Source organism: Pipistrellus kuhlii, unplaced genomic scaffold, assembly GCF_014108245.1.
Source record: "Pipistrellus kuhlii isolate mPipKuh1 unplaced genomic scaffold, mPipKuh1.p scaffold_m20_p_5, whole genome shotgun sequence".
NCBI lineage: Eukaryota > Metazoa > Chordata > Mammalia > Chiroptera > Vespertilionidae > Pipistrellus > Pipistrellus kuhlii.
The window spans coordinates 29,110,880-29,127,093 of NW_023425551.1; the positions used below are offsets into that span (position 1 = coordinate 29,110,880).

General features: G+C 39.9%; 1 protein-coding gene across 3 annotated transcripts in view; it reads left to right on the plus strand.

The window, feature by feature from the left end:
• LAMA4 (laminin subunit alpha 4) overlaps positions 1-16,214 on the plus strand; it is a 122,828-nt gene that overhangs the window by 61,713 nt on the left and 44,901 nt on the right. For all 3 annotated transcript variants that reach the window (XM_036414187.2, XM_036414189.2, XM_045572619.1), the window contains exons 10-16: positions 1,113-1,224; positions 4,186-4,353; positions 6,480-6,673; positions 7,188-7,304; positions 10,794-10,942; positions 14,518-14,659; positions 15,508-15,604. In XM_036414187.2, the coding sequence (XP_036270080.1) occupies positions 1,113-1,224; positions 4,186-4,353; positions 6,480-6,673; positions 7,188-7,304; positions 10,794-10,942; positions 14,518-14,659; positions 15,508-15,604 (979 nt within the window). The remainder of the gene's footprint in view (positions 1-1,112; positions 1,225-4,185; positions 4,354-6,479; positions 6,674-7,187; positions 7,305-10,793; positions 10,943-14,517; positions 14,660-15,507; positions 15,605-16,214) is intronic.

Sequence of the window (16,214 nt, forward strand, 5' to 3'; positions counted from 1 at the left end):
TAATCATGGCATAATTCACTGGCTAAAACCGATGAAATGAGAGAATTTGGAAACAGCCACTTGTCTGTCCTGGGCAACTGTGCAATGGTCACCAGTGGTCTGTGTGGAGGATCACCCTGTAGTCCATTCAGGTGCCGTAGCCCCTTCTGACACAACTGAGCCAAAACAAAGCCACACCACACCAGGTGCAGCAAGTGGGCATCCACCAAGTGGCAGGCGGAAGTTCTCCTTCTCTTAAATAGGACCCACAAGTCAGTCTCTCTAATGCCAAAAGGAAGTGCCCGGCCCCCATGCCTTGCATGCAGACAAGTGTCCTGGCCTTGAACCCTTTCTTAGATCAGCTTCTGCCCTTCCACACACAGAGAGACATGCACATACACATGCGCCCCCACACATCCTTTCTTCAGAAGCCACATTGGGGTTGGGATTTCATTTTAACAAAGGCTTTGTGGGAACTCCAAAACAGAAGCTCCCGAGCTGAGAAACGGAGTCAGCTTCCCGGAGAAGGCGCCATTCACTCTGAGCCAGTCTGCCTGAACGGTTATTTGTACTCAAGTGCCACTGCTGTTGATGGAATCTGGAGCGCAGCACTGAAAACAGCATTTAGCCCAGCGCGCCTAAGCCTTTGAATCTCTGCGGCAATTTGTTTCACCAGCGACCGGACCACCCAGAAGCCACGGGATTCGTGGAGCATTTCAAGATCGGCCTGCTTTCTTGACAATTTTCCCTTTGAAGCTTTAAGCTCTTTAGTGTACGATGTCAAACTGCTCGGCACACGTGGGAAATTTCCTAGTCTGGCATTTGAGATATAGTAAAAATTCAAAGAGTAAATTACCTATGAAAGCCAGCTGGCTCGGGTTGAGCTGTGACTGACAGCAGAGGAATGGCATCTGATTTTACAGCATTCTGTAGCGTTCTGTAATGCTAAAGCTGGTCATCAAAGCAGCCTTCATGCATGGTTTCTGGGATAATTTTATTGTATGTTATAGAACTTTCCTATGTCAAGGAAATCCCTGTTTTTGAAATACATTATTTCCACCCCCCGCATATATATACATATACAACATCCCTTCTCCTAAATTTAATCTGCTGTTTACACGGTTTACTTATAGGAAAGTCAAGCTTCAAGAAAGAGCCAATTGGCTGAGAAGGAAAGCATGGATACCATTAACCACGCAACTCAGCTCGTAGAGCAAGCCCACGACATGAGGGATACGATCCAAGGTAAATATATCCTCTTCTGGTTCGCTCCTGTGGTTCCTGTGATTAACAACAATAAACACTAATAGCTGCCATTAGTGCTCATGGTCATGCCAGGGACTGTTGTTAGAGTGCTATAGGTTTGAACTTACATGAAGTCTGAGTTTCAAGTTAGTTACCTGGGATTTCTGAGCACTCATCCTTCCTTGCAATTCTGTAAGTTTTCAAGAATGAATGTACAGAATCACCTACTTTGCAGGCCTTTTCCAGAAGTGGAATGCCAAAATGTCTTTTCGGTAGAGGAAATCGCATGCCATGGTGTTTCTAAAATGCAGCAGTAGAACAGGATTCACGTTTTTCTTGATGACTGGCAGCAAACACACTGCTTTTAGAGAGGCAGTAAACTGTCTACTAACCCACATCGCCCCGAGCTGTCTCTGACGCTCTTTCCCATGAATCAGGCAGGCAACATGCTCTAGTCCCCAATCCAGACGAACAACAGGGAGGGGTGTATGTGAGATTTCTTGGCCCAGAAGCTTCCTGGTAATTTGGCCTTTCCCCTTGAAGGTTCACTTACGTGTGCTCTAGCCTCTGGAAAATACAGGTTGCATTTTAAAGCCTACCTTGATGGTGCATTGAAAACCAGCCTTCATTTACCAACAGAAAACAGGCAACTTGGTTTGTTCTAGGATAAAGAGAAATGCCTTGGGTTACAGTCTGCCAGGAAGCAGTGTATGTGTGTGTTCCCATGGTTTTTATTATTCTATACATTCAGAGCTGGATGATAAGACCAACTACACCCCAGGGCACAATGGCAGTAAAGGGGCCCACAGTGGGAGATTCATCTCTTCATACTGAGGTATAGAGGGCATATTCCAAGAAAATGGATATACTGAGCCAAAATTAATCAATTGCTATATTTCCTTTGGTGCCTATAATGCACAATAAAACAAATGGCATACATTTGAAGCACTTCCCACTCGCATCCTCATTATTGCATGCTTTTGCATCTCCCAATAAAATACTCTTTTTCTCTAACATTTTAGAGTTAGTATTGATTTGTTCTAAAAGTGAGATTAAACCTAGATTAGCTGACCTCATCTAATTAAGGAATAATGTCCCTTTACATAGCAAACAAAGCCAACGTTCATTTTAATAGGCCATCCGGAGAAAATAATTTACTTTTGCTTTTGTAACTCAAAGTTTTAGTCTAAAGCATTTCATTAGGAAAGTTCCTAAGCCCTCTTATTTAGGAAGTTTCTAAACCCTTTCACCCAGCGATTTTTCACCTTTTTCATCTAATGGTACACATAAACTGACTACTAAAATTCCGTGGTACATCAAAGAATATATGACATATTTTTACCAATTTGACCAAAAAAAAAGTATAATTTTGATTCATTCTGACCAGACAGCTATTGCCATCTTTTTATTTGACAGTCTAAAGGGAAAGAGGTCCGTGTCCCTGACTAAATGGGTATTGCATGTTTTAAAAATTCTTGTGCACACCCATGTACTGTAACTCAGGTTGAAAATCACTGCTTTGAGCATAAGAAAATATGGTAGGAAAAATTACAAAAGAAAGTAAATGGGAAACTAATTTCTAGAAATACTGCTCAGAAAGTTATAATAATGTATGAACAGTCTCCGAAGACCAGTGGTAAAAATGCTGTTGTCTACATTTCCTTTTTCTAATCTCTACCAGAAGTGGCTAAAATACAACAGATCAGAATTATAAATATAATATTTTTATCAAAACACTAAAGAATTAGCCTTGGAGATGCTAGTTCTAAGGGGAGGGTAACTTATGCTTATTTATTTCAGGAGTTGGTATTTTAGACTTTCTTGAAAAGTGAATGTTTAATCCCTTCATAAGTTTTTTTTAGCATATGTTGGTATCCCTATAACTTTCTGAGCAGTATTTCTAGTATTAAAACTTCTTTCCTCTTTTTTCTCCCTTCACAATTCAGGAATGCTGCACCACACCACTACTGTGTCATTGCCATCCCCAGCCATCTCTAAAATAACTACTGGCAACCTTCAAGCTCTGAGCCATAGAAAATACAAGCCCTTATTTGGTATAATTTATGTGACAACAGTGGTTGTCTGCCAAACCGCATATCACACTCAACCACAGACACACAGCTTCATTTATGCCAGGAAGATAGAATGCTTCCTCCTGGAGCTCCTCTAGCACAAGTTGGCAATTATATAATTTTCATCTGATCATCTGTAGTAGAAACAGGGAGTCAAAGAACTATTCAGCTCTGCTAATATTTTGACAACTTATTTAATCCCTCTGACTCTCACCAGTCCCTCCAGTTCTAATACTCTCCATCCTACTTCTGGTCCTGGGGTGAAAATGACCCAGAGTCAAAATACCAACAGTCATATACAGAAGGCTAATAGCAATTGCAAAAAAAAAAAAAATGCATATGAAAAGAAATCTACAAACCTTTATATTATAGTATATCTACTCTGCAGAACCATCTGAAAGACTCACTTGAACAACTACAGTATACTCTAATTTTGGTTTAAAGCCTTGATAAATCCTTGGCTAATGTCTGGTTAATATCTCCAATGTATCCTACATATGACAGGAGATACCTCAGAACATTTTGTCTAAGTTATATATTTTATATAAAAGGTTGATCAAAGACCCCAGTTTTGTGTGACTTAAATAATTAATGTTTTTGAGCCACTATGTAAATGTGATTCAAAAACCAGACACAGGTTTCCATGAAATCAGGGCAGGCATTGTGTTAATCACATTCCCATTCTGAAGACCCCAAATGGGAAGCAAAGAGGAGTGATTTTCTCAGGTTTTACTTCTCCCTGGAATAAATGTGGAACACAGATGCCAGCATCCGTATTTGCAGTATGAACATCAGTATGCCCACCGTCCCCTGTGTTTTCAATGGCATGTCTATAAAAGGCTCAGCCATCTCTCCCTGCTGCCTTCTTTCATCATGTCCTTCCTTTCAGAGATCAACAACAAGATGCTCTACTATGGGGAGCAGCAAGAGCTTAGCTCTGAGGAAATCTCTGAGAAGCTGGTGTTGGCCCAGAAGATGCTGGAAGAGATTAGAAGCCGCCAACCATTCTTCACTCAACGGGAGCTCGTGGATGAAGAGGCAGACGAAGCCCATGAATGTAGGTCCCCTCAGCCCCTGGAGCCCAGCACATGTCTTCTTTCTTTGTGGGTCCAGGAGAAGACACAGAGACACAGGGCAACATTTGGTCAAAACAGCCAGTTCCCAATATGTACAGCTACTTGGAACTTATACGTGTTCTCAGAGTTATTCAGCACAAATTGACTATCTGACCATGACTTTTAGATCCAGGCCCAACCTTAAGCTTTTGAGAAACAGCTGAGGTTCCATAAGGGATCTATAGAAATTTTATCCCTGAGGAGAAAAACACAGGATGGAAACATGAGAAACAGGGAAGGAGGGCTAATGGAAACCAGTTCCCAGCACTACAGATGAGAAGCCAGTAAAACTATAAGCTCAGCAGCATTCATGTTCTGAGGCCCATGAATGACTTTTAGTGACTTTTAACCTCAATGGGAATTTAACATTTTTTTTAATAATACATGTAGACATCAAATCACAGTAGTACTAGTGAACCTCTGAGTTAGTCCCTATATCAGTTATCAGTTACTGTCTAACAATCCACCCAAACATATTCACTTAAAACAATAATCATTCATTTACCCATGATTTCATGGGTTGGCAACCTGGGCTAGATTCAACCTGGACAGCTCTTCTCTGCTCCAGGAGGCATGGTTGAGATGACTCACGTGTATGGGGCCTTAGCTGAGATGACTGGGCTTCTCACTCTGTGTCTTAGGAAGCTGCCGATGATTGTTCATATGATGACTGCCTTCCTAGAGGGCAAGAATGGAAAGTGTAAGGCTTCTCGAGGCCTATCCTTAGAACCCAACAATGCCATATCCATTCTGTTGGTCAAGATTAACCCAGGTTCAAGGAGTGAGGAAATAGACTCCACTCTTGCAGAGCATTTGTGTCCATTTTAATCTACATAATCAAAAAAAGAAGCAACAGGTTTGCACATCATATTATGATTATTGCTGGTATCTCAAAACATTAAGTTCATCAATAATTCAAAATTATAATGGTTACTAGTTCCACCTCCACATCTTGTTACTTAATGCATTACTAAAGAAGCACATATCTTACCAATTTTTAAAAATATATTGATCTCCTTTGTAATTCTATGTATTTTACTTTATGCATTTTAATAAACATTTTCAGAAGGATTCTGAAGATTTTACTAGACTACAAAGGGCTCTGCAGCACAAAAAGGATTAGGAACACCTGCCCTAGATCATTTTCTTACAATTGTCACTAATAATTTCTGCTAACAATTAATGTGAACACTCTAGAAGAGGAATGTTCTCACTATATAGTACCAGGCATATAAAGTCATAGAAACAGTAAAACCAAGGTAGAATCTCAGGCCCCATTTCTGAGTCAGGATGAAGTCAGTTGTCAGGAAGGCTGAAGTCTAATGTCACAGCCAGATACTTCAATGTTCCTTGCCTTTTTTGGATTTTAACAAGACTTCCCTGGAGAAATGGGACTAGTGAAGGCATTTTCAACCACTTTCTTTACTCAGCCATGAACTTTTGTCTTCTGTTCATGGTGATGAAAGAAAATATTTTTTTTTTAAAAATTGAACAAGTCAGATTGATATTCCCTGAAGGAAAAGTGGAATGAAGACACATAGTCAATGCATGCAACTTTGATTAGAAAGCTAAGATACATATACCATTACCATTTAATCTTCTTCCCACCCAAAATAATGATTTAGGTTTGACCTAAAGGAGCTAACTGGAGAGAGCAGAGAAAAATGAATGGTTGTGAACATCATTTGGCAGTAACACACAAGATAATTTTGGTTATTTTAATAATAAGACTATAATATATCCAAATCTATTTTATATGGTAAAATTAGAAATAATCTGGATAATAACCAAGATAGTATAATTGCATGGTTTCTACATAAAATGTAATCTCAATAGGAAAGCTAATCAAACTTCCTTTTGGCTGACTGCCATCCAGGGGCTCTCAACTCCTACAAAATACTACTTTTTTACTTCAAGTATGAAACCTGGACTTATTTCGTGAACAACACCACCCATCTTTATTGCTAATGAGGGCATAGTCTGACAAGTTTTTATCTCTGCTAAATGCTGGATGGAATGGGAGGAGACAAGAGAAGCCTGGACTGAATTTCCATGTATTTTTTTCCAGTGTTGAGCCAGGCTGAGAGTTGGCAGCGGCTGTTCAATGACACCCGCTCTCTGTTTCCTGTGGTCCTGGAACAGCTGGAAGACTACAATGCTAAGTTGTCAGACCTCCAGGAATCACTTGACCAGGCCCTTGACCGTATCAGGGATGCCGAAGACATGAACAGAGCCACGGCAGCCAAGCAGCGGGACCACGAGGTACAGTGGGCACTCTAACTGGAAATACACTTCAGGCATGAACAACACAAATGTGTGCCAAAAGGGTACAGTTTGATATACAATTTTTAAAAATACTGAAACATTTAAATATTCATGTTTTTAAAATACTTTCACATTTTTGGCACTGTAATTTGCTGATGTAAATGTGTACGTCCAAAACCAAGTAGTGACCGTTAGAATTGTTTGCCTTTTGGATTGATAAGAATGCAGTCATTGGTGCTTGGGCCCGCTTGTATGAATGTGTTGCTCTTGAAAGCGAGAAATATGGCACTATTCCTATGCCTAACTTTTTCTTATGCCGAAAGCACTAGAACAATAAAGCAGCCCAGAATGATGTTCATGTAAGGATGTATGTAATTTTTATAGGTGGTGGGGCTGAGATTGGAACCCAGATCTGCCTGGGGCTAGGACAACGAGTGGACACTGACCACTCTCTGATGCTTTCTCTAAAGCCACCTTCTCTTCTTCTGTCCTTTACTTTTCCTTCCTACAGAAACAACACGACAAAGTGAGAGGACACATGGATGGGGTGAATGCCTCCCTGAGGACATCTTCAGACTCTCTGGTAACGCCTCGTCTGACCCTTATAGAGCTTGATGAAATAATAAAGGTAAGGACACAGGTGGCCTGTGCAGGTTTGTACTGACAGCAGATTAGAACAGCAGCTCAGTGTCACAGAATAATTGAATTCAATTCAAATCTATCAATTTATCTAGCATTATAAAACTAAGATCAGGTGACTAAATTTTTCCATTTCTTTTATTGAATGGAAGCCACTAGCCATTTTTGGCTACCTAAATTTAAATGATTTAAAATAAAATGTTAAAACTTTAATTTTTTAATTATGTTAGCCACAGTTCAAGTGCTCAATAGTGCCACGTGTGATCACCATCTCAGTCTTTCAGCACCAAACTCCCTGTCTTCCTCTCCATTCCTACCCCTATCACTATCTTTAGAGAGATCAGAATTCAGATGGATGAGCTCACCAGCTCTCAGACCTCCAGTTCCTTGAACACATGTCCAACAAGCTTTTCCTCCAGTCCACTTCTCTTATCCCTCTTGTGGCCATACTCTGGTTTTCAATAACAGTACCTCCTCCCGAATCCCAATTTCAAGCATCTCCTTACCCTAAGCACCATCTCTATCTTAGAATGCCCACCCCAACAATTGTCTAGCCACAAGGAGACCTCTTCATTTATCCTCTTCTCATATCCTCTCTTCCCTCTTTAAGCAGCTAATTATCAATATACTTATTCTTTACAAACAACCTTAACTTCCATACTATGCCCCTACTGTACTCACCTGAGAATTCTAACCCTATATCCCCAATTAACCCAAGTACGCCCAGCATCCAGTACAGCCAACATGACTGGGGGAAAACCCACCTCTTCTATCAGTCTGGCTGGTGAGTTTGCTTCATGCTTCACTAAAAAATTAAGAACAAAGAGAACCCTCTTTGTATTTCCTCCCTAAATCTACCACTCACCTGTATCTGTATCCAGATGTCTACCTTCCTTCCTGTAATAAATAATAAAGCGTCCCTTCTCCTGATACAGTCTCATTCCTCCACCTGTTTTCTTTATTCTATCTTTCCTCACCTTGAATACAGGGCAGTAGGGTATCGCTCCCAAAAGCATGCTATCTCTCTTCCAGTTCACTGGGCCATTACTGCCAACATACAGACATGCTTTAATAACCCCCATCTTTCAAGAAGTTAAAGAGAAAAAAATACCTGGCTTACATCTCAATACTATTCTCAGCATCACAGCAAAATATCTTGAGCCATTTAAAGTTACTGTTTCCACCCCAACCCCCGGCTCCATGCTGTCTACTGTACTCATCCCCCTCCAAATGGGAGTCCTTGCCCCTCACCGAGGCTATGCTTGTCCAAGTCACCAGCAACTTCAACATAGCCAAACCATGGTTGCCTCTCTCTCCTCAGCATTCTCAGTCTTGCACTGCTAACCTTCCTTCCTTCATTAAAGACCCTGTCCTGGCTCCTCCAATACCCCTCTCACCTGGCTTTTCTCCCCCTCATCGGCCATTTCTTGCCAGCCTCCTTTGCTGACTTCACTGCTGCACATCCTCTCAGGGACAAATATACAACTGCCCTCCCTTATTCTTTTCTTGTTACTTTTTATAACCCCTTAAAAATGTAAACAAACATACTCTTAGCCGGGAGCTATACAAAAAAACAGCCTCAGGCCATACCTGGCCTTGGGCTGGATTGACTCAGTACTCAGTCGTGGGCCCTTCTTTCTATTTATACTCACTCTTCATATACTCCCATTGAATTCTATGACTTTAAAAATTAATTATATGTATTATTCCACAATTTATACTGCTGACTCTGATGCCTTCCCTGAGGTCCAAATTCTTACATCTGAATGCTTGCTTGACATTTTCAAGTAAGAACTAGCATGGTTTGTAGTGAAATCACAATTTCATCTACCACTTTGATATGTAATAGGCATATGAAATATAAATATTCTGAATAAAATCTGCCTTTTCCTAGTCTCCCAATACATGGCACAACCCAAAAGCTCAGATTAAAATTCTAGACTCATTCTTGATTTCTCCTTTCTTCTCACTCTCATTTCAGCAAGACCTGTAGGCCCTGTCTCCAGATTGAATGCTTGCCCTCTTCTCTGCTACTCCCCCTAGTCTAAGTCTCCTCATCTCCAGTGTGATCTCCCAAAGAGCCTCCTACTGATCCATTTGCCTCTACTCTTGACCCTTAAGATTTATTCTCTATGCACTTGCAGAACAATCCTTTAAAAACATAATCAGATCCCATTATTTCTCCCACATAAAACCTCCTGTGACATTTAAAGAAAGAAACAAGCTTATTTTACCATGACCCATGAGACCCTAAGTGACCTGGTGCTGGCCCACCCTCTCACCTCATGCCCCACAATATCCCTCTCTCACAACACTCTAACTCTTCTCTCGTTTTCTTACACACTACCATATTTTTCTCTACCTCAGGACCTTTTCGCCTGCTGTCCTGGAGTTTTCAAATGGCTAGTGTCCTTGTAACCATTCAATCTAAGTGGGCTTCTTACTTTCAATCACTCTCTTATTTTCAATCACCCATATGACCTGTTGTATTTTATTCAAAGTTCTTTTACTCCCTGAAATTAACTTGATCAGTTATTTGATCCCTTTTTTTAATCATCTGTATCTTCCCACCAGATTTTAAATTCCTTGAGAGCAGAGAATGTGTCCATAGATATCTATTTTATCTTCGGTCCACACTTGAGTAACTAATTTGGTCCACACTTGAGTAACTTGCGTAAAAGAGTGTCTGACACATAGTAGCACACAAGGAATGGTTGTTGAATGAAATAATAAGGTGGAATGTCCATGGCATTTTTTCTGCTTATACAATTAAAAATATTTTCTTTAATATATTGTTCCCCATATGAGCAACCAAATGGCTAGAGGTCTAATACTGTCTTCATAAAAATAAACCCTATGTGCCAGGAAGTGTACTAAACTCTGGGAATACAAAATTAAACATAGTTTCTGCCTCCCAGGATTTTGTAAACTGGTGAGTGTAATATTCAAGTGAAAAGATTGCAGTAATAAAATACATGATTTAAAAAATATATATGTGGCCATACTGAACTCACCCTGCAGAAGTCAGGGATGACTTCATCAGGGAAATGATCATTTGAGCTGAATTTGGAAGGATGAGTAGAATTTTTCCAGGTGGATGAGATAGAAAAGAAGAGAACTGTATCCCCCAAACAGATAAAATAGTATGCACAAGGACACAGTGGTCAGAAAAATTATGGAGCATTGAAACAACAATCAGTTACTCAAGTGTGGACCATTGATGTTGATTTAGTTCTGTTTGCTTTCAGACCAGAGATGGCAGAGCATGTCTGAATGCTAGGGAAGCAATCAGTAGAGAGAAGGAGTTGACTATGCAAGAGAAACAGATAAATATTGATTTATGTTTATCATGTAGACCTGGCCTGGAATTTATTGAACTTTATAATGATGAAGAATAGAGATTATCTTTTGATACTCCCTGGAGAAAGTTTTTAAGTTTTTCTAAATTTAACTCATTTTTAAAAAATATTTTCTTTAGAATGCATCAGGGATTTATGCTGAAATAGATGGAGCCAAAAATGAACTACAGGGAAAGCTATCCAACCTAAGTAACCTCAGTTATAGTTTAGTCCAAGAAGCTGTTGACCATGCACACAATCTTCAACAAGAGGCCGATGAACTAAGCAGGTAATATCCTGGCTTGAGAAATGCAAATATCTACATGGGCTGATTAACTTATTTTTATTTGATTTCATATGCCAGTGTTACTGGGATTTGGTGTTAGCAGGTTGATTTGAGGGTTGGGTTTGCTTTTTTATTTGTTTATTGATGGGCAGTCTGAGAACCAATCACTGTTTATTGTAATCACTTCAGGGAAACAATTTTTTAATTTTAAAAAAATCTGTCAGATTACAGACCTGTGTTTGGAGTGAGGGTATTTCTGTTTCATAATTATTAATGCATTTTTAAATATATTTTTATTGGTATCAGAGAGGGAGAGAGAAAAACATCAATGATGAGAGAGAATCATTGATTGGTTGCCTCCTGCACAGTCCCTACTGAGGATCAAGCCACAACCTAGGCATGTGCCCTTGACCAGAAGAATCGAGTCTTGGACCCTTCAGTCCGCAGGCTGATGCTCTATCCACTGAGCCAAACCGGCTAGGGCTATTAATGCATTTTGCCTAGAGGCATAACTTTTAAAATATCAAATAAATCAGATCCCTTTATAAGGTCTAAATCTATCATAATTGCCTATTTACTGCATTGGCAGTTTTAGCTTTCCATACGCCAGTTTCTTCAGTAAAGCTGGTTGGAAGTTAGTAATACAACTGACTTCTGATAAATATTCTCAACACTCTACACTGCCCAACAGGATCTATTTGATTCCAACACCTGTTAAGAGAAAAATCAATGGACATTTTTTTCTCATAGCATTTACAAGAGAGTATTGCACCCTTTGGGCACTCAATTTATGTTCATTGAAGTATACTGAAAGATTGGAATTGAATTCATGGCCTTGAAATAATAGATAAATGAGATAATTACAGAGAAAGGACTGCAAATCCGGCCATTAGAAATAAGAGTCAGTTAAGGTCATGAACAGCATAAGAACCAATAGTAACCTCTGTTTAAAACTTAAATCACCTTTTTATTCCTGATTGCCAAAATGTTAATGTCCTTACAAATCTTCTGAGAATTGAGAGAGAGGGAGAGAGAGAAATAGGGAAGAAAGGGAAGGGGATTGTGGGGGGAAGGGAGACAGGTCTTATCAAGCCTTGATGTGTTGTATCCAGCTCTGTGTCATGTTCCCAGGAAATATGTTTTTGATTAAAGCCAATAAAGTGGAACTTGGCTAAAAGACTGTTTTGGGTAATGTGCTGCCTTGTTAGAATGTTATTTTGAGACCTATCCCTGTGCACTCTTCAGATTCTTTGCTCATTGTAATGGCCATCCTCCTGACTGGGACCCCAACACACACCTTCCCTAAATGCTGCTCTGCGGCAAGCAGTGTCCCAGCACAGTTCTAAGTTATCACATGCTTTGCATGAAACATGATGGGGAACATCCATCACCCTGCAGCCCTTTTGTGTTCAGGATATTTCTGATTAAATATATGCAGGGAACCATCCAAATGTATAGATACATTTCCTTCAAAATGTGACTATACCTCAACATCTATCTGGGTACCCAATGATTTGCATGATGTGCCTCAAAAAAGAGATACACATAATTCATCAAGAAGCTCCCATTTCAAAAACACATTTTATTTTCTATATTGATGGAGCACCTGTTTTGTGCTTGTAATGAAAACAAGTAACAAAGGCTTTGTGTCAAGCTCTTGGGTACATCTTCGTACCACTCTAGCCAACAACATTTCAAAATATTAATAAATATTTATAAAACGATATTCCTTTTATCATTTGAAAAATTTTCCTCAGGTTTTACTTTCTGAACGATTTCTGAGAACAAGGGCTTCTGGGGAGGAAGAAATGCAAGATCAAAACACTTCTGCGGAGCAGGGCTGTATTAGGACTTTGATGGGCCCTGGGTCCTTTTGCCCCCGGGGGGCCCCTTCCTCTATAAAAGGTTAAAAATTATATGGCTGCCTTAATACAGAAAGGAATGTTATCATTGTCCTCCCTACTGAGTCAGCTCTGGTGTGAAGGAGCCAGGGAAATGACTGGAACAAAAGAGAAGGATGTAGCCAAAGAAATGCAGAGGAAGTCACTCTGAGTTTTGAAAGCATGCAAGACCTGACACAGAATGCAGAGGCTGAGAAACAATTGACCAAGCTCAACAGATCAGGGCATTTGAAGAGATGAGCCACACGAGATCTGCAATCTCATATACTGGGTCACAGAGAATCTTCTGGAAGTTACTGGTGAATTAAGGAGTCCTACTCACCAGTGTTTGAACTGAGAGAAAAAGGTGGAACTGGTGGATTTAAAATGGAGACAAATGACTGAGCATAAGCTGCAGAAAGGGGGTGGCATTTATGTTCTAGAGGAAGAAGTACGTGTCAATAACATGAATTATTGACTAGTTTGGAATTCCAATTCAGGATATACCTCAGGTATAAAAATAAGTCCTGATGTTTACTGGGCGCCAGGCATGGTGCCAATCATTTCACATAGTTTGTCCCTGTGGACCTCATATCAATCCTCTGAGGCATACACTGTTATCAGCACCTATGTGATTGTTCAGTGCATGATGGGTATTCAATAAATGTTAGATGACCCTTACAGGGGCCAGAAAGGGCAAAGGCAGAGAACATAGAATATAGGGCGGAGGGGTGGGGAGATGTGTGCTTAAGGGAGGCAGCCAGGCCTCAGGAGTGAGACAAACCCTCTCTCAGAGCCTCACTTGCTTCTATGAAAAGGGAGTAACAATATGTAGTTCATGGATGGGCTAAGTATTAAAAACATAATATATATTGCTGAAACCGGTTTGGCTCATTGGATAGAGCGTCAGCCTGTGGACTGAAAGGTCCCAGGTTCGATTCCAGTCAAGGGCATGTACCTTGGTTGCGGGCACATCCCCAGTAGGAGGCAACTGATCGATGTTTCTCTCTCATCGATGTTTCTAACTCTCTCCCCCTTCCTCTCTGTAAGAAATAAAAATTTAAAAAAATCAAAATATATATATATTTAAAAAAATAAAAACATAATATATAGAGCAGGGCTAGCCCAGTATCTGTCCATAAATACTCCATGCATGTTATTCCCCTTTTTAAGGAAAAATATGGTCTGTTATGTAAGGGAAATAGGGCCATGCAAGAAAAAAGGAAAGTAAGGTTGAATGAATAGCGAACCCAGCTAACGCCTAACACCATGCTGAGGCTGTGCACCGCCCTGAGAGCCATGGTTTCTTTTACGGAAAGGGAATAGCAATGTTGACCTGGGTCAGGAGTAGATGGGGATGACTGGGTTCATTCCTCTGCCTGCCTGCCAAGCATAAACTATTGCTTGAAGAGGTGTTGAGGGCTGTTTTTAACTCCTCATTTCCTTTTCCTGTGGCTGCTGCCAGGCAGGCAGCTGCCGTGGAGCCACAATAGGATGGTTTTGTGGTCACCAAAGGCAGAGGAATGCAAAGGAGGTGAGCCTCTAGGAAATGAGCTTAGGAAAACCTTGTCAAGCACAGGTGACTTTGAATAACAGGAAGTGCCTGTGGTCCTGGAAGCATTCCAAGCAAGCCCTACACATGGCCCTATTTCCCAAAGGGTGAGATGGGAAAATAATGACAAGTTTGTTCATTGACAGGAATCTACACAGTTCGGATGCCAACGGGCTGGTTCAGAAGGCTTTGGACGCTTCCAATGTCTATGAGAACATTGCCAATTACGTTAGTGAAGCCAACGATACGGCAGAATTGGCTTTGAACATCACTGACCAAATTTACGATGCGAGTATTCTCTTATTTTAAAGTTCACTTATATGTTGCCTTTTGCCAGATAGGACTTTTCTGTTTTCTAATGTCATCTCTTGATCTTCCAAAATGTAATACAAATGGCAGAAAAGGTAGAACTAAGAAAATACCATTTTATTTATGTTATTAATGTTTCAATAATCAATTTCTTCAAGATGTGCCCTACTCCAGACAGTAAATGCCAGTTTTTTTGACAGTTGCTTGAGGCCACAGTTCCTGAATGAAACGTATTTAAGATTAGTTCCTGGTAAGAGAGAATATGCTTTATGCAGAGATTCATATTTTTTTTCTTTTTTTCACCAATTTATTTCTCAATTGCAGTTGACATACAATATTATATTAGTTTTGGTGTACAACTTAATGATTAGACACATATATATGGACCGTATGAAGTGATCAACCCTATATATCTAGTACCCAACTGGCCCCATACATGGTTATTGCAATATTATTAACTATGTTCCCTTTGCTTTTTTCATCTCCGTGACTATTTTTATACCTGTCAATTTTTACTTTTTAATCTCTTTCATCTTTTGATTTTTTTTCAACTCAAAAATTATTTGTTGATAGTTTCTACACAGCAAGCACTTTGATGGGGCTTTGGCCAGGCACTATTCTTAGTTTACTGAATTTTCCTCAAAAATCATTTATCTTGAAAATGCGAGGACATTGTTGTCTCATGTTCACCTTTGACCTTGAAAGATGATCTATGAAAATGAAGCTGCATGAGTTTTGCGTGGTGTTTAGCAGGAAAACTGCATCATTTAAATCACAAATAGCTCTTCTGCCATCATTCTTACTTTCTCCACTCAATTCCTTTATAGGCTGTGAGTGGGATTGACACTCAAATCATTTACCATAAAGATGAAAGCGAGAACCTCCTCAATCAAGCCAGACAGCTGCAAACAAGGGCAGATCCCAGTAAGTATCTTCACTTTCCCACCTCCTTCAGGTTTATACTGGTAGCTGCTTCACTCCTTTCATATAATATTTCTGCAGGTAGACAGATTTTAAAGTTCTAGGATTAAAGAATAAGTGATATTTCAACTGAATAATAAGTTAATAGTTCCTGCTCAGTGTCAAGGTATAACAAAGCAAAGATTAGATATTTTGAAATAAATTGTGGGTTAAAACACACACACATTTTGCCCTACCCACCATGGTTCAGTGGTTAGAGCATCAGCATGTGCACTGAAGACTACCAGAGTCTCAGGTTCCATTGCTGGCCCCAGCCAGGGAGCATGTGGGAGACAACTGGTAGATGTATCTCTCACATCAGTGTTTCTCTCTATCTCTTTCTTTCCTTTCCCCATTCCTTCCACTCTCTGTACAAAATCAATGGGAGAATATCTTTGGGTGAGGATTAAAAAAGCAAAACAGACACACACACACACACACACACACACACACACCCCTTTTATATAGTAAAACGTGGTCGGAATTCTTGCTAATTAAATGGACTAATTATTAGATGAACCTTTATCATAAATACCAATAAGTTTTTACAAACCTATCATAAATACCAATTTTT